A 19,035-nucleotide genomic window follows, 5' to 3' on the forward strand; every position below is an offset into this window, starting at 1 on the left:
CCTGTCAGAGGCAAGGCTTGCGCCACACCGCCTGCGTGTCTGCCGGCATCACCCCTAACAGGTGACAGCTACGCCATTACCCCAAATCCCTCTTCCCCTCCTTACTGTTGCTCGTGGTTTTCCGTTTCTTGAGTGACCAACAGGGTGTGAGGGGTCCCCTCCCCTGCCAACCTGCCTGTATCTGGGGCTGAATTCAAGTACAGGGCTATTAATGGAGAACTGCCAGTAAGGTATAAAGAAAGCTTCACGGCTGTGTGGCCTCATAAAAACAACCAGTTACAGCAAAATCTACACCAATACACAATACTTGAGTTATACCTATAAGTTCTAATGAAGTAAAAAAGCAGGGCATACAATTCATTATTTTTTAATAATAATTTCAGACTACATAATAATACTACAACTTATTTAAATAGAATAATTCAACACTTCAAGTAAAATTTCTAGCAATCAAACACAGAGCAGGAGTGACAAAAATGAAGATATTCCAGGTGATCACCTTCCTCTTGTAATGTTCCAAACCCAAATACTCAAGTCAGCATTTATTTGAATCTTTTCAGGAATGATTATGGCAGTCCTCGAGATTATGCTGTCTCCTGTAAACACATGACAAAACAATCATTCAGTGACGAGGAATCCTTAAAACTGACATACAGTGTTCTGAAAATGAGATGAAACATTTACAATTCTCATGAATCATGTCAAAAAGCCTTTTCATTTCTCTAGATAAAATTAGCCTGAAGTAATTTACCTGATCTATCTGAAGTGACAGGAGTCTCCATCATCACAGGGAAAAAAACAATGCAAAATCTTGGTCCAACTGAAATTGAGGTAAACCTCCCACCAACTTCAATGTGTAAACCATAGTTTTATTTCAAGCTTCCAATTCCAGTCATATGCATAAAAATAAATTCTTCTTATAAACTTATAGACCGAGCACAGACTACCTTAATTTCACATGCAACACATTTTGCTGGATGCTTTGAGGAATCAATCATAAGTGAAAAAACAAGCATACTTTGTTGAAATACTGTCAACTTAGCAAACAGAGGAGGAGTTTACAGGGGAATATTTCAGCTTTGAAAAGCATCCATGGGTGTGTTTGTCTACAATCTGTACTATGTGACTCTAGACACTCAGTTTTAATACATTCATATTACATCAAGCCACTGAGTGGATTTGTGGGTGGATACTTCTCCTTACTTCTGATTTTCAGCTACCTTCAGAGACAGGTAAATACCTGAGACCTTCCAAGGGAGCTTTTCCACGTAAGCAATAGCTGCCCTGATTTCACTGGATGTCCTAGCTTAGGATGGAGGGGAGGCAGCATCTGCCTTGGAAGCCACGCGTACAAGTGGCGCAGTGAAAAGTCTGGACATTGATGCCAAAACAGCAGAGTAACTGCTCAGAGACAAATTTTGTCTTTAAGCAGCAAAGGTATTTATTTCATGCAATGTTAGGGAGCTAACCGATTCGCACCGGACAAACTAGCTCCGAAGTTTTCAGTGAAAAGTTAAGTAATTTATACAGTTTTCGTGAGAGGTTGCAACATCTTTACATACATATTAATTTGATTTTGACAACTAATCATTCCATTCATAATAGGTGGGATCTAGGTGGAGTAAACCTTTCAGCTTTCTTTGTTCAATGATTTCCTGACTGGTCTCCTTATCTCCTTCAGGTACCCACCTTATCTTTTCTAATTATTTAGAGTACATTCCTTTAACATCATTTAGTGGAACCTTTTCTTATTCAGAGTACTTTTCCTATTATTGAGTATATTCCTTTAACGTCCTCAGTGGAACCTTTTCTAATTATTCAGAGTACATTCCTTTCTCAACACAAACAGAGCATCACCCAGAGCATTGTACCAAACTCATCCTGACTAATTTTTTTAAGACCTTGTTCCGTTTCAACATCCCTTTTGAGGGTATGAGATGCGGCACAGGTCCTTATCTCTTCAGCTGTCATTCCTGACATCCCCACTCTCAGACTGAGATATAGCCAGCTGACCTGCAGAGAGGAGGCAGCACAAAGCAGTCTGGACAAGGCAGGACTTTTTCCACAGGTGCAGCTAGCAAGGAAATGGTGTTGCTGCAATGAAGATGTGCTTTTATGAGTGGGAATGCCCCACTTGAGGAGCTGGCCTGTGTACAGACAGATACACATGGTAGTGCAAGCGCATCTTGTCAGTCACGTCTGGTACCATTTCCACCAGTGAAGCAGCAGGAAAGGAAGATTGCAAAGAAAACGGAGACTGGACTTAGCATGTGTCTCCAGCCCCTTACACCAGGAGTCAGGAAGCCGAGGATTTTGCACTGGCAGCAATTCCCAGTGACAGGTAACTCTTTGACCCTGAAAAGCTTCAGGAACAACAGCCTTTGCTCTATTACCTACTGAGATGCCCATCCAAGATTGTCAGGAAAGGAGAGACTAACATGAGCAAAACCAGGTTTATCTAAGTGTTGTAGTAGCTACCTTTCAATATAGGGAAAGTAAAGAAATTCTGTTCTGAGAATGTTATCAATGCACTCGCAAAGGTTGTTAGAATGCTCTCAATGTCCTTCTCATGACCTTCTAGCACTGGGTGTGAGACAGCATTATTTTTCAACTATAAATATACCACGTTTTGGGACAGAATTTCACTGCCATTCACTGCACTAGTAACGTCCCTCTTGATTCTTATAGCCTGAAACCAGCATATGGAAACACACTTCCATGCTCTGCTGTTGCTTAGGTTCATCCTTCAGCATGGCTAGGGCACAATACTTGTAAATAGATAGGAATTCATTTCTTCTTTCTAAGCCATTCATCTCCACTTACTTGATGACTTGCCTGCTTGTTACTCAGTTTCTAAATCCCCTGTTCCTGCTTGATCCGACTCTTCTAACTGGAAAGAGACGTGACGTGAAGGGTGTTCATCAGCAACAGGTTGGTCACCCCCTTCTTTCTCTGCAACCAGTTGGTCAGCAGCGTCTGTCTCACTGTCCGCCTGGGGTGCTGCATCTGCTGGCCTGAGCTCTTCAGCAGGTGCCTCTGTCTCATCAGACAGAGGCTTATGGCTAAATGCATCTAACCGTTTTTCAACCACTGTACGAATCAAGGCTGAAACAGAGAAAGCCACCATTAATGCACAGAGGAAAAAAACCTGTAATTTGAGATTATTTTATATATTACTGACCTATAACTTCTTAAATGGGAAAAAACCAAAAATAACACTAAAAATGAAAGAACACTTGAATGAGAAAAAACATCCCTGCTGCTGGAGCCTAGTTCCAGCCAAATAAGCAGTTTACCCTGAAAGCAGTGATTTTAAAGGGTTCACCTGGATGGTTTTATACATTTCCTCACTGTTGTTCCTTAGTTCCAGAGCAGGTCACCCCACCAGGAATAAGAACTAGCCGGGTTGCACACAGCGTGGTGTTTTTGGCCGTGGGAAATACTGGAACTATGGGAGGCATCAAAAGATCTTCTTTCTGAAAAGCAGCTGTAAAGCACCTATTCTTTACTATTTTTGCGGCTTAGCCTTTGTGAATTTTTCATTATACCCCTTCCAATGGATACAACAACAAAAAATCAACACTCACTTTGATATACATCATTTAAATATGAAAAACAGAGGCCAACAATGAAAGAAGAGAGGTTTAATGCAGAAAATAGGACACGTATTAAGTTCCATTGTTAATTCATGAGCTGACTTCAGGAAGAAAAGGAGAGAATGGTCATCTCTGAGAGGACAAACCTAACTGCCTTACACTGAAGGTTCTTCCTTTGTAGTTCAGTCTTTTATTGGACAGTGACAAAATAAATCCTTTAAGTAGGCAGCTTCATTCAAATAGGTTAACGATGGATCCTTCAACTGTCCCCATATGGCTTCTGCATAAGTGGGGAGAGAAGCCACCAACTACTTCAGCTGAGGCTGTGTCTGCCTCTACAAAACTTGGAGAATGCAATTTGCAGTTCCTTTTGCAGAGAGGATGTTTGTTCAACAGTGGGTGACTAGATATGATACCAAGCTGCATGGTGCAGTCAACATGCGGGAGGGCAGGGATGTCATCCAAAGGGACCTTGACAGACTTGAGAGCTGGGCCTGTGCAAACCTCATGAAGTTCAACACGGCCAAGTGCAAGGTCCTGCATGTGGGTCAAGGCAATCCCAAGCACAAATACAGGCTGGGCAGAGAATAGATTGAGAGCAGCCATGAGGAGAAAGACTCGAGGGGTGTTGGTTGACAAGAAGCTCAACACAGCTCAGTAATATGTGCTTGCAGCTCAGAGAGCCAATCTTTGTACCCTGGGCTGCATCAAAAGAAGCCTGACCAGCAGGTCAAGGGAGTCTGCTCTCATGAGACCCCACCTGGAGTACTGCATTCAGCGCTGGGGCTCCCAGCATAAGAAGGACAGGGATCTGTTGGAGGTCCATGAAGATGATCAGAGGGCTGGAGCACCTCTCCTATGAAGACAGGCTGAGAGAGTTGGGGTTTTTTGGCCTGGACAAGAGAAGGCTCCAGGGACACCTAATAGCAGCCTTCCAGTATCCAAAAGGGGCCTACAAGAAACTGGAGAGAGACTATTTACAAGGGCATGTAGTGACAGGACAACAGGTTAATGGCTTTAAACTGAAAGTGGATAGATTTAGATTCGATCTTGGGAAGAAATTCTTTACTGTGAGGGTGGTGAGATCCTGGAACAGGTTGCCCAGAGAAGTTGTGGATGCCCCGTCCCTGGAAGTGTTCAAGACCAGGCTGCATGGAGCTCTGAACAACCTGTTCTAGTGGATGGTGTCCACTGCAGGGGGGTTAGAACTAGATGATCTTTAAGGTCCCTTCCAATCCAAACCATTCTGTGATTCTATAACATGCACTCATCATGATTTTGTGTTTCTACACAAGACAGAGTTTAGACTGTTCAGGTGTTTCACCTGCAGCCTCTGAAGACTGCCTAATGAAAGAACCTGAATACTTAGGTTGAACTAGCCCAAAAGAGGCTGATATTTTAATCTATTTCAAAAGCAAGGGCATGATTTTTGACTGCTGAGGAGGTAAGGCCTTGTTTTGATTAAAAGTGTTGGTCACCTGACTTCTCAGTCAACCATGGCCTACGATTATCCTTCTCTTCTCCTTTCATGCAGGATGAACATGTTACTCCATAGCTCAAGGAGCTTACACGAACAAGTGATGTTCATGGTATACATGTGGCTGTAGACAGAATGGGCTTTGCTGTCCCACTGGCACAACAGGCACACTACAGAGAGTGGCACAGTAATGGTGGCTGTGTAACACGTGAGAAATAAGAGTTCTGTAGCAGAGAAAATAATGGTGTTCTTTAACCATTCTGTTCCTGCCAAATGTATTGCGTCTCCCAGTATCAACATGGATAAACAAGGAACTTCTGGCAAACCCCAAACAGAAGAAAGAAGTTTACAGGGTGTGGTAAAGGGACAGGCCACTTGGGAGGAAAATAGGGATACTGTCAAAGCATGCAGGAAGGTGACAAGGAAGGCTAAGGTCTGTCTGAAATTAAATCTAACAAGGGATGTCAAGGACAACAGGAAGGGCTTCTTCAAGTACATCAGTAGGAAAGGGATGACTAGGGAAAACGTGGGCCCACTGCTGAATGAGGTGGGTGCCCTGGTGACGAAGGACACAGAGAAGGCAGAGTTACTGAATGCCTTCTTCACTTCAGTCTTCACTGCCAAGGCTGACCCTCAGGTTTCCCAGACCCTGGAAGTGAGAGATGAAGTCTGGAGAAGGGAAGACTTTCCCATGGATGAGGAGGATCCTGTTAGAGACCACTTAAGCAAACCTGACAGACACAAATCCATAGGCCCTAATGGGATGCACCCCCAAGTGCTGAGGGAGCTGGCAGATGTTATTGCCAAGGCTCTCCATCTTTGAAAGGTCATGGAGGACAGGAGAGGTGCCTGAGGACTGGAGGAAAGCCAATGTCAGTCCAGTCTTCAAAAAGGGCAACAAGGAGGACCCATGAAACTACAGGCCTGTCAGCTTCCCCTCCATCCCTGGAAAGGTCATGGAACAGCTCATCCTGGAGGTCATCTCTGAGCATGTAGAGGAAAAGAAGGTCATCAGGAACAGTCAACATGAATTCACTAAGGGGAAATCATGCCTGACAAACCTGATAGGCTTCTATGATGGAATGACTGGCTGGGTAGATAAGGGGAGAGCAGTGGATGTTGTCCATCTTGACTTCAGCAAGGCTTTTGACACTGTCCTCCATAACATCCTCATAGTTAAGCTCAGGCAGTGTGGGTTAGATCAGTGGATAGCGAGGTGGATTGAGAACTGGCTGAATGGCAGAGCTCAGAGGGTTGTGAACCATGATGCAGAGTCAGGCTGGAGGCCTGTAGCCAGTGGTGTTCCCCAGGGGTCAGTACTTGGTCCAGTCACGTCCAACTTACTCATCAGAGCCCTGGATGAAGGGACACAGGGTACCCTCAGTGAGTTTGCTGGTGATACAGAACTGGCAGGAGTGGCTGATACACCAGCAGGCTGTGCTGCCATCCAGTGAGACCTGGGCAGGCTGGAGAGTTGGGCAGAAGGGAACCCAATGAAGTTCAACAAAGCCAATTTGTAGGGTCCTGCACCTGGGGAGGAACAGCCCCCTGCACCAGCACAGGCTGGGGCTGACCTGCTGGAAGGCAGCTCTGTGGAGAAGGACCTGGGAGTCCTGGAGGACACCAAGCTGACCATGAGCCAGCAGTGTGTCCTGGTGTCCAAGAAGGCCACTGGGATCCTGGGGTGACTTAGAAGGACCATGGCCAGCAGGTCGAGGGAGGTTGTCCTCCCCTTCTGCTCTGCCCTGGTGAGGCCGCATCTGGAGCACTGTGTCCAGGTCTGGGCTCCCCAGTGGAAGAGAGACAGGGAACCACTGGAGAGGGCCCAGCGGAGGGCTACAGAGATGATGAGAGGACTGGAGCATCTTCCTCATGAGGAAAGGCTGAGAGAGCTGGGCCTGTTTAGTCTGGAGAAGAGAAGACTGAGCAGGGATCTTATCACTGTATACAAATGTCTTCAGGGCAAATGCCAAGAGGATGGGGCCGGGCTCTGTTCAGTGGTGCCCAGTGACAGGACAAGGGGCAACAGGCACAAACTGCAACACAGGAAGTTCCATCTGAATACAAAGAAGAACTTTACTTTGAGGGTGACAGAGCACAGGAGCAGGCTGCCCAGAGAGAGTGTGGCGTCTCCTCTGGAGACATTCAAAACCCGCCTGGACATGACTCTGTGCAACCGGCTGTAGGTGAACCTGCTTTAGCAGCGGGTTGAACCAGATGATCTCCAGAGGCCCCTTCCAACTCTGACCATTCTGTGAACACATCTCAAACAGTATAAAGCCAGCAAAGAGTGCGGCAATTTTATTATTTCAGTGGAGAATCCACTGCTGAGGTGTATGTAGTAGTAGTTTTTCAACATTAAAAATGTTTTGATATAGTTTAAGCCACACCCCCACCCCAAAAAAATAAAAAAACCCCACACCACAAAAAGCCATGGGTACTTGGCATTCTTGCTAAAATGACACCTCCTACCTTAACCCACAGTGACCCTGCGTGATATTTGTTCTGACTGCGAAAAAAACAATCAAGGACATCAAGCAGCCAGATTACATTCCGGGATTTGGTAACTTACAGTCAAGCACTGTCCTCCCCAGAACCTTCTTCTCTAGTGTTTCTTCCACTTCTGTCATCAGCCACGGAAGGAATTCTGTCTCAATATCTGTAAGAATTTAGCAGGAAGAAAGAAAGAAAAAAAAAGTGAGCAACAGGATCTTGGGGCCACTTTTTATTTGCTGTGACCATTAAGGGATGAACATCTTTGCCAAAAGACACTTGCTCTGCAAGAGCCAGATGAAATCTCTCAGGTGTTGTTGGGTTTCTTATCTCTTGTCTCTCTTACTGAGGTTCCTTATCGTTACGGACCAAGACCAGAGTCCTCTCAACTGCAGTGATTTTCCAAAGGGTCTGGCACCCCTGAAAGGCTAGTACAGATGAGATACACAGTAATGTTCTAATGAGATGAAAATATCCTGAACAAGTCAGGAGAATAACATTTCCTGCCTTGCTTTCCAAAGACATCTGGCTTCTGGTCTGCTGAAAGCATTTGTTCCCTCTGACTAAAGAGCTTTCTCACCCATGTTTTTCTCAAATCATACCCTTTGTACACCATGGTCCCAAAGCCTGTCCTGTTTGCAAAATACACTCAGTTCCTGCATTTACCCCATGACTCATTCTGGAGAGTGTAACCATTCCCAAACTGTGGTCTGTGCATCCGTGCAGGGTCTGGGGAAGTGGGGTCCAGCAAGGTAGCCCAAAAGAAATGCTGCTGATTCTAAACAGTTGGAAGTCACCAATGTACAATTCCAAAATTATTTTGGGGGCCTAATTCTAATTAACTAATCTCTCCTTTGCTCTGACAATCACTAAAAAAGATTCAGAATGACATATGGATTTCTTTTCATGTCCTATCAAAATACATCTACTTCACTTTGGATCTCTCAGCTCTACCAATCCTAACCACCCATTTATTTCTCTCCAGTTCAAAAGCAGCTCTTCTCATTGTCACACTGTCAGCTTTTGCTTAGTCTTGACTACTTGTACAGATGTCCAATAATGTTTGTGTTAAATGTATGAGGTTGGAAATTATCTGTTTGGCCACAAATGTAAAGAATAAAGTCTTATGACATTATTCTAAACAACAGAACAATAAGCTACGTTTCATGGTTGTTTTGAGCTTTATATTACTCAGTTCACATATTAAAAAAAAATAATACATACAAACCTCTTTCTATAGGGTCATAAAAAAATCCACTATCACGAAGATTGTTGAAGACTGAGGGAATGAGATCAGCCAAGTAACGCTGAGCGAATGCCCGAGCTGCAATTTTCTCTGTGGTCTCTTTCTGTTTCTGCAGCATTTGCATGTGCTGGCGTTTGCGACGTTCCTGTCAAGGCAGTATTGCATGTTAAACTTCCAGGCCTTTAGCTGCTACTCTTTTGATCTAGACTTTGAAGAATGATCACAGTGTGAGAGTTATAAATAGCAAAGATAATAAAAAGTACAGATACTTATGGTCTCTACCTGGTATTTGTGGCCTCTAACTTCCACAAAAAATCCTCATATGAAAGGGTGCTTGAAAGCCAGCTTGTACTCAATCTACGGAGTACTAAAATCCACAAGGACTAGAGGGAACCACATTCCTTCAGTATACTTTTTCTCATTTTGGCAGGTCTGTAAAATAAGGGCCTTCTAGCAGGCCAAATGAGACCCTTCTTTAATACACTACTATGCATTGATCTCACGACTCTGCTTTATTACTGCAGATCAAGCTGATCATTGGCCTTGGAATGAGATGAAGTTGGGTCAGGATTTCCCAAACTTTTTATTTTTCCAGTATTATATCCTATTTGATGTAAGAAAAGATTAAAACTCAAATTGGTCCAGGAAAATATTAAAAATCCCAGTTATACAAGGCTGATTAATAGTGAGTGATTAAGACTTGCCTTTTTTGTTTATTCCTATTTCCTAGGTAGTACTAATAGAGCTTAATACTTGGAGATCTTGAGATGTATGTGTGCACATACAGTAGTGCATGCTTTGGGTATGAAATAATAGGAGGTGTCTCTCTTTCAAGCACTCTGACTACTCATTTAACAGTTATAATAAAAAGCCTTGAGTAACGGCTGTATCAGCTACAGAGGAAAATGCTGTTGGGTTTGGCCTCTTGATCAGGTGCCCAAGTACACCAGGTCACTGGGGCATGACTGCTCCAAATAAACACAACAGCATGGTGGTGGTGCACGAGAGCAAATGACAGAGTGCAGCTATGTGGCACTAAAATGCTTTGAGGAATATGAAATTTGACAGGACACTTTTGACCATATTCAGCTTATTTCACAGCTTGTCTTTCAGTGCTGGAAATGGTTTTCTCTCTTCTAGTGAGCAGAGGCCTGCTCTGCTGTTAGAAAGTCCTACCTTCTCCTCTCTGTATCGCCTGTCCTGCTCTTCCAGGCGCTGTACTTCAGCAAGCTCTGCATTACGCAGCTCGGCATAGGCACGCTGATGTGCCCACAGCTGGGCCAGCTCTTCTTCCTCCATGACTTCCAGCAAAGCTTGCTCAACCGTTTTCCCAATCAACACTTCCAGGATCGGCTTGACTTCAACATCAAAGTCAAACAACTGAGGATGGAGTCAGGGAAACGGAGAGAAATGTCCCTTGATCACAATCGCTCTTAGCACCGTGGCAAGGAGGGAAGGAGGGTGAGCAAAGCCCTTGTGCTGAAGGCAGCCTGAGAAGTGCAGGTGGGGGCCAGCGTCAGCTAAATCCGAAGCAGGAATGCAACTGGGGGCTAAGTGGTGCGTGGGCTGGAGTGAGACACCACACACCCGACCACAGCCAGCGGGGGGGCTGCCAGGGAGAAGCAGAGCACTCACCTGGACCCTATTTCTGTGTTCCCAACCCCTTCTTGGGCTGGACACTACTTCTACAGGGGAGAGCTTTTCTCAGCATTGTAGTTCTTAGCTGAAAGCAGCAGAACCAGTGCACATGAAGAAGCACCTTCCTGAATTTTGCATTTAACCTCAAAGCAAACATTGGAGACCTTTTGTTCGTTTGTTTGTTTTTGGCATATTCTGTGAGAAGTTCCTTTCTGGTTTTCCCCCAATTTTGCATCAGAAACATATTTTATATGGGAGGTGTTTTGACAGTGCTCTTGGACCTGATTTTGCTTCATACCTCTCCTTCTTCTATTTGCGTGGCCACATCTTTTCCTGTTTTGGCTGGTATGAAAAGCGGAGTGGGTGGTCTGTCCAAAAATGCATCTGTTTGACATTCTGTATCAACCTCTACTATCCGGTCACTAATCTCTTCCAAATACAGTTCTAGAATCAAAAGCACAATGAATACTGAAGTTGGAATCTTTTCATTTTAACTCTCAGCTATTTTGATAACTCTGCAGTGTGAATTATATCCAGAGTCCAATAAAAAGTATTCTATAAAGTTTTTTTAAAAAAAGACAACTTAAAACATAGATCACTTTGCTGCATAGGCCATCTGATGCCACATTCTCTGTAACATCAGATGCACTTCTTGGAAGTGATTCCTAAAAAGGCATTTAACTTAGCAGGTTTCCAAATTCAGTCTAGACCATTTCAGCCCACCTTGCAGAATAAATAATTCTTGGTAGTCAATGGGATAGGATTTCAAAAAGGGATAATGACTGCCTATCTACTAATGAGTAATACTGAAAACAGAACTTTTTCTCCATTGTATGGGGCAAAACAGAACACTGGATCTTTTGGGTCTAAAGAATTATATTCTACTTCTGGCCCAACCAGAGGTGGCCTTGATGTAACCACACATCTGTAAGAGCATGTGTTTCATTTGAATTATAACTGTTTGTCTCCTACTGCAGAGATAAATAGCCTAGCTCAAAAAATAAGGTCTGTGGAGTACTTAAAATTATCTGTGGTAGTCAGTGGAAAGGATAATAGACCAAGACTTACACACTAGATGGCCTCCCTCTGCATTCAAGAATATTTGAATGGTGAAAAGCTGCTGTGTGCATTAGAGGTGGTATAGGAAGTTCAGTGGGGCTGGGGCAGAGGGAACACTCAGAAACCAAAGCTCATGTCTGATTAGCATGCAACACAGCTATTTTCCCAGTCTGTAAGTCAGACCAATATGAAAAGATTTTCGAAGGGCACAGCAATACATTACACTCACCTCGTGATTACCCCACTGCTAAAGTTTGGTTTTCCTACACATAAAATTGTTTTTCCCAAAATAGGGCAGTTTCCTACTGTAAATTAGGGTGTGTCCCCCAACTTTGCAAAGTATTCTTATTCTTATATGTGACTGCACTCTTAAGCAAAATTTTTTAAACCCCTCTATTTTAAGCATATACCAAAATTCTCTGATGATACTGGAAAAAGAAAGAACAAATCAAGAAGTCTTGACTAGTGCTCAAGAATGTAGACTAAAACCTGAAAAACAGAGCCTCTGGGAAAATGTCACTAATTAGCCAAGTGGATTAAATACAACTAAAAATAAGAGGTTATAATGGAAAGGATTAGAGAACCTCTGATTCTAGAGTTCTATGATTCTAACCTTAACCCCACATGATTCTACCAACTGCATCATCAATTTAGTAAGTGAATATAGATCCACAAGTTTTTGTTTTCAGATAGATTTTTAAAAATTCAGCCTTTTACCTGTCTGTACATGAATGTGCTCTCTGCCTTCCACAGGCTCAGGTGTTCTTGGTTGCATTTGCTCTTTTGCACGCTTTCTAGCCAGTGCTCTTTCCCGTGCTTCCCTCTGCCTTTGAATCTCTAGGGGATTGGGTTGGGTGCTCTAAGCAGGGATGAAGAAGAAAAAAACCCCACAAAACAGAGTAATTTTTGTACTTATACTGGTTTTGGCTGGGATAGAGTTAATTTTCTTTTCATTAGTTGGTAGGATGCTGTGTTTTGCATTTAGTATGAAAATAATGTTGGTAACACACTGATGTTTTCAGTTGTTGCTAAGTAATGTTTATACCAAGTCTTTTCAGTTCCTTGGGCCCTGCCAGCAAGAAGGCTGGAGGGGAACAAGAAACTGGGAGGGGACACAGCCAGGACAGCTGACCTGAACTAGCCAAAGGGATATTCCATACCGCAGAACATCATGCTCAGTATATTGGGGGAGTGATCCAGGGCATTGCTGCTCAGGGACTGGCTGGGCATCAGTCATTGGGTGGTGAGCAATTGTATTGTGTATTACCTGTTGAGTTTTTTATTCCTTTTGGATTTTATTCCTCTCTCTTTCTCTCTCCTTTGCATTACAATTGTTGTTCTTAATATTATATTTCATTTTATTTCAATTATTAAATTGTTCTTATCTCAACCAATGAATTTTTCCATTTCCTCAACTCTCCTCCCCATCCCACCAGAGGAGGGGAGGGGGGGAGTGACTGCATGGTGCTTAGTTACTGGCTACAGTTAGACCGTGACAATACTTGAAAATTATACTAATTTCTCTCTACAGGAAAACGAAGGTTGTTGTTTGATATTAATGCTACAAATCTAGCATTTCAGATTTGCTTTTTCCTGACCCTAAATTTTGAGCTACCTTAAAGACTGTAAGGCATGAAACTAACAAGGTATGCCAGCTGCCTACAGTCACATACTAATGGCATCTCATACTAAGAGCGATTAATTATTATTTGGAAGTGGATATTGTATACAGAACTTTTCTTTGTGAGATAAAAGTATATTAGAATGGCACGTTCTTGCTGACAAGTGAGAGTTTCTAGGTAAAACTTTAAGAAGGTCAAAGGGACTTCAGTCCAGTTACGATATTATGAACAAATTGTTTGCTAGATAACAATTATAGGGTCTTTATTGCTGATGAAGCAAAAGAAACCCATACTAACTTTTCAATTCAGTCCTCTTTTATGAATTGAAATGAACGTGAGTTTTGAACTTCTTAAACAGAAGATGTGCAAAATTCACTCTAAGAAACAGCTACTGAACAAAGCTATATCCACAAAGTAGCTTTTAAGAATACAGACTGCTTTAAATTCTTACACAATCAAATTATCTGTACAGAAATATTCTCCAAAAATAAAATATCACTAAAACATTTACTACTGTATCAGGTTAAATAAAATACTTCAGATACCAAGACAATTTTCTGAAAGCTACTATTCTCACTGATGACACCTGTATATGATAATACATTGTGCAGCGATGATTTGTGCTCAGGATCATTACACTGAAGAAATGTGGTGGTGGGTGGGGGAATAATCAAGCACTTAACTGGAAAAAAAAAATCAGAACTACTCAAGTGAAACTAAGTGCTTTAAAGAAAAGCTGAACACAGGCACATGCTAATTTAACTGGGCCTGTGACTGCGTGAAAAATTACATCAGTATTTAAAATAGAGGAACAGCTTTCTTTCCCTACCTATTACTTTTCAACAAAACGGCAGCAGGATCCAGATAAAAACGTACCACAGGTTTGACTTGAAGGGAGTAGGTGTTGCCACGCACTACTCGGCGGTCGTACATGAGGTTGGCGTAACGGAGCGGCTCCTTCTCGCTGCAACACGAAGCGCAGACAGCGCGGTCAGGGCGGCAGCCGGTGCGCGGCCCCCGCACGCAGGCCAGGGGGCCTCTGAAAGGCCGGAGCCTGCCGTGCCCCAAGTTATGGGACGAAGGACCTGGCGGCCGGGCGGCGGAGGCTCCCCTCCCGCGGGAAGGGCGGCGAGGGAGCCGGTTTGGGGGGGGAGGGGAGGCGGCGGGGGAGCCGGGCTGGGGGGGGGGGGGAGGGGAGGCGGCGGGGGAGCCGGGCTGGGGGGGGGGGCGCGGAGGGCGGGAGCGCGGCCCGCTGGGGACGCGTAGGCCGCAGGGCCGGAGGGCGCAGCCCGCCGACACCGGCACTCACGGCTCGGCGGCGTCCGGCGGCGCTCGGTACTTGGGGCGAGCGGGCAGGGCGCGGGGCCGGCTGCAGTAGCTGTAGAGGACGGCGGGGGCCGCCGCCACCTCCAGCTGGCGGGCGGGCAGCATGGTGGGGTCCGGCCGGGCCGCGGCGGGTCCGGCTCGCTGAGGGAGCTGCGGCAGCCGCCCCGCGGCGGAGAGCGTCGCCGGGGCAACGCGTGGGCGGGGCGGGAGGGCCCCGGGAGTCGCGGCGCTGTCGGGCGGCGGCCGCGCCGCTCCCTCTCACGCCGGTTTTCCTGCCAGGAAAGAGCCGCAGCCCGAGGGAGGTTTAAGGAGGCCGTGCCCGCTCCCCAGGCTCTGGGGTGCTTAGCGGAAAACTTCAGCTGCTGGCGCGTTTGCGCTCGGTAGCGCTGCGGGGCCCCGGCTGGGCCGAGGTAATGAGGGAGTTTAACCGCGAGGTGTCGCCGTCCCCTCGCCCCTGCGCGGCCGCTCGGGGCCGGGCGGTGGCTCAGCCCGGTCTGCGCGGCCACCGGCGGTGCGGACGTGGGCTGGGGGACCGGGGAGACCTGGTGGCTGCCGTGCCCGTGGCCTCAGTGTCGGTGTCCTGAAAGGCAGCCCAAACAGCGGTACGTCTAACGCTGTTGTTTGCTTGGTGGGGGTTTGGGGGTTGTACCCACACGAGCAGGGGATTTGGATGCTGTAAAGGTGTCGTACGATGGGAGGGAGGACAGTGAGGTGGGCCCTCGGGGTGCCATCCCGTCCGTAGTGAGCTGCACTCGCTGTCATCACAAATCATGAAGATGTGTTTTCAGATTCTGTGAAAAATTTCCATTAAGAGAAACATAGTAGCAATTAAAGGTTACTGATACAGTGATAGCTCTTTTTTTTTACCTGTGTGGGTAGTGATATGCCTTGATTACTTTGGCAAGACTGAGTATGTAAAATAATCCACGTCCTTTGTTTCTGAAATATTTGGTTCAAATGTAATTTATGGGTGAAATGCAATTTATTTCAGCTCAGTTATGTTACTGTGGCAGGTGCCTGTGCAGCGTGACAGCCCTGTGTGGACAGTCACGGACAAGAGAACTGGAGGTAGCAAAGAGCACTTCATAGGATGCTGCAAGGCACGGGGAAGCTGTACAGCAGGGGTCCTCAAACTATGGCCCCCAGGGTCCTCAATCCGGCCCCTGGTATTTATAGAACACACACACCCAGCCGGGGGTTGGGGGGGAACCAAGCAGCCGCAGATGACTGCCTGCCACTGCATCCACGCGCCGGCCCCCTGGTTAAAAAGTTTGAGGACCCCTGCTGTACAGCAAGAGAAACTTTTAGAAAAAGAAGCAAAAAAAATCCCCACCCCAAACAAAAAAAAGCCTCTCAAAAGGCAAGGCCGTGTGTGGGAGACAAGGGAAAAGAGGAAGGAATGGTTTTGTAATTAATTAACAGGCAGCTGGCAGAATCAGTACAGGAATGGGAGTTGTGTTGACTACACAGTTGCCTGCTGGGTGGTGGGACAAGAGGATATGGGGCTGCAGGAGCATGGTGCCAAGTGTCATGGGGGTGGGAGGGGAGAACAATCCTTCAATACTTGCTTGTGTTTGAGCAAGCAAAGTTAACGAATCTGCTGCTTCTGCTTTTGGACTGGGAACTTGAAATCTAGGTAGATATCTCCAGGCTCTTAGGGACATGGTGTTTTGTGTTCTCCTGAAAAACAGCTGCAGCATAGTCTTCAAAAATGTCAGTCTGTACATGTCTGGTAAGGAACTGAGTGTGCTTGCTGAACAAGCCTAGAAATCTGGCTGGAATGGACTGGGTAGGGAGACGATGAGAAGAGTGCCTGTAACCATGAGCAAGGATTCCTGGGGAGCTGCCTGTTAAATACCTGTTGCCCACAGATCTTGTAAAGATGAAGGTGTTGCATCATGGGTTGGTTCTGTTAAGCTCACCTCAGCCTGGAGTCTCATCTATTGGTGAATTACTGATTCACCTAACGTGCACTGATTGAACAGCAACGACTCTACTGCTTTCCTCTGTGAAACACTACTAACTCCTAAGTTACTAATTTAGTGCAAATGGGAGAGGAGAAGGTCTCTGACTTTGCAGGTTAGCAGAGCTTGGTAAGTAACAAAGCCATGCCCAGGAAAAACCACAGCTGTCTTCCCTTGCCCCCTTTTATGCTGTTTTTTGCTAAAAATAACCCCCAAGTTCTGGAACATTTCAAGTCCTCACAAGACTGACTGCAGCAGGAGCCAAAACCACATTGATTGTAATCAGATGGCTAGGCTGCTGTTAGTGCCCAGAGCTGCACTCCAGATCTTGCAGTCACAGTGGCTGTTCCACATATTCTTTGGAGGGTCGTCTAGGGCCTGCACAGATCTTAGCGCAGGAGATACTGCCTGGGAAGTGGGCCTACCTAGCAAGGAATGAATCAATCCATCTCCCACATGGCAGCTAAGAAAGGTCTTTTGAGGTGCCTTCAGCTGACTTGAAAGCTACATAGCAAGGGCTTTGTCTCCTTCCAAGTTAGCTGTGGATCTGTTAAAACGCCTTGGAGCCACAAACAGACTATTTGGTTTTTTGTTTTCATGAGAATGACAATTTCCTGGCATTGTACCATACCTTCTGGCATGCCCCTTGGCTTTCTGGATGTGAAATGAAATTATTCACTGCAAAGCAAATGCGAAGGTATTAGCATCTAGTAACAAAAGATGTGCATCCACTATTTGTTCCAGCACCTGGGATGCATTCTATAACTACTGAATGACATCTTGAAATACAATATGAGAGGTCTACAGTGCTGAGACTGGGCCTTTCTGGGGCCCTAGCTTCGATGATGCTAGCTTTTGAGACCTTGTGCCACAGTCCAGTGTATAATGATGCTGAGCAGACTAGCTGTGTCTAGTTTCCACTATCTTAACTTTCTGCAGCACTGCATAATTAAGAAAGGGAGGAGGTTTGCAGCACTAATTTGGATATAGATGGTGTACACAATGCTTAATTATCAAGGAATGACATGGAGGGGCATATTGCTTTCTCAGAGCATTGCCTTCTGTCTGGAGAGAACCATGACTGCTTTTAAAATTACAGGAACACTTCCCTGATGTAATACTGTGTAATTGCCTGAAATTTGGATTAGATTTGGTTCTCCATGGTCCTGAGATAGAATTTTAAGATGCAGTTCTTACCCCTCTGGGTCTGCAGGTAAAGGGATTGAGCTCGCAGTCTTGGGAGTAACTCTGCTTGAGGCCAAAATAGTAGACATCACAGAGTCATAGAGCAATATAGGTTGAAAGACACTAGAGACATCCAGAATCTAATCCCCTTGCCTAAGCAGGGATAAATTAAAAAATAGATTGGATTGGTCAGGGCCTTCTGCCAGGTTTTGAAAATCTCCAGGGATGGAGATGCTTTGGGTAGCCTTGAAAATCCCAGAAAGCATCATGCTACTGCTAATCAATGACCTGAGATGTCTGACAGAAATACAAAAAGCAGTACAAACATGGACAGCCATCAGTGTGGCTGCAAAGATGAAAGAAGCACAGAGCCACATGAGGTGCATATGTACTGTTTGCCCCAATGCTGTTGGAGAACAATTAATAGAAGCACACTGAAACCTGCTTTTAAATTGCTGCGGTGACATGATCAAAGAGAATCAGCAATACTGCACCAGTATTGTGTCACTGGTGTCTGCCAGCCCACAGATGGTGTCTTTGCTGCTGTTTGTAAGCACTTGGTTCAATGCATCTGTGATATACAGATACTGCCTACGTATAAGCCTGGTCCTAATTGTGAGATACTTTGTTCTAAAAAAAGGAGTGCCAGCCTGAGAGTTTTGACAGATGAGAGACATAGAAGGAAAAATAAATTAATACCCGAGCTAAACCTGAGTCCCTATGGTGACATCAATATTTTTTTAAGTAGGGTTGTTAATCTTGATATGTAATTGTGCATAGAAAAAAATGCAGGTCCTATCACTCATGTCTTCAAACGCAAATTTTTGCATTCCTTTTCTCTGTAGCAGCACAGCATCCTCTTGGCCCCAGTCCTGAACTCATGGGGTTAGGTAGGACAAATTCCAGTTTTGAAGACCTTCATTTCTCTAACACTAGTCAAAACCCAGAGTTTATTATTCATGGTTTCCAGCCAAAATGAACAATTCTGCTTCCCCTTACCACTTTACCTCTTTCTCTCAGGACCATTTTCCCTGGGTTCCCTTCCCTCCGTGTCCCCCACAAGCTTTGCTCTTCAGTGTGACAAGCCTGCTCTCAGGGCTTGCATTCTTGCCCTACACCACGGTGGGACTCCAGAGCCAGTGACTGGAAAGAATTATGGATGGGGAGAAAGCACCTTAGGGTTGGAACAGTGCACACTTAGCTTTAAACTGTCATTCATTAAACTTCTAACTGGAAAATCAGTTGCTGGTGACCTCCCTGTTTAAACACAAATAGACTGTGTGCTGCTCATCCCTCTCCAGCTCCTTCTTACCATTTCCCTCCTTGAGCAGGGCTCTCCCAGTGTTTTCCTTTTGCCTCAGGAAGCTCTGCCTTATTTTCCATCTCCCTGTATTGAGAGCAGTTGTTCAACTGCACTAAACTTGCAGAG

At 45.2% G+C, this 19,035-nt stretch overlaps 1 protein-coding gene across 2 annotated transcripts; it reads right to left on the reverse strand.

Annotated features, from left to right (window-relative positions):
- Positions 1-351: 351 nt before the first annotated feature.
- Positions 352-14,833, reverse strand: RSPH3 (radial spoke head 3). 2 transcript variants are annotated; one of them, XM_037392987.1, is made up of 9 exons: positions 14,441-14,830; positions 14,008-14,095; positions 12,227-12,368; positions 10,749-10,894; positions 9,989-10,192; positions 8,795-8,957; positions 7,646-7,732; positions 2,824-3,105; positions 352-596 (listed from the first exon to the last, which is right to left on the reverse strand). In XM_037392987.1, the coding sequence occupies exons 1-8, from the start codon at positions 14,560-14,562 to the stop codon at positions 2,843-2,845; spliced, it is 1,215 nt and encodes a 404-aa protein (XP_037248884.1). In that variant the 5' UTR covers positions 14,563-14,830; the 3' UTR covers positions 352-596; positions 2,824-2,842. The 2 variants fall into 2 exon arrangements, with proteins under 2 accessions (XP_037248884.1, XP_037248885.1); XM_037392988.1 differs by lacking the exon at positions 9,989-10,192 and having other exon boundaries at positions 14,441-14,833.
- Between the last annotated feature and the right edge of the window lie 4,202 nt (positions 14,834-19,035).

The sequence above is a fragment of the Falco rusticolus genome, chromosome 6, assembly GCF_015220075.1.
Source record: "Falco rusticolus isolate bFalRus1 chromosome 6, bFalRus1.pri, whole genome shotgun sequence".
NCBI classification, from domain to species: Eukaryota; Metazoa; Chordata; class Aves; order Falconiformes; family Falconidae; genus Falco; species Falco rusticolus.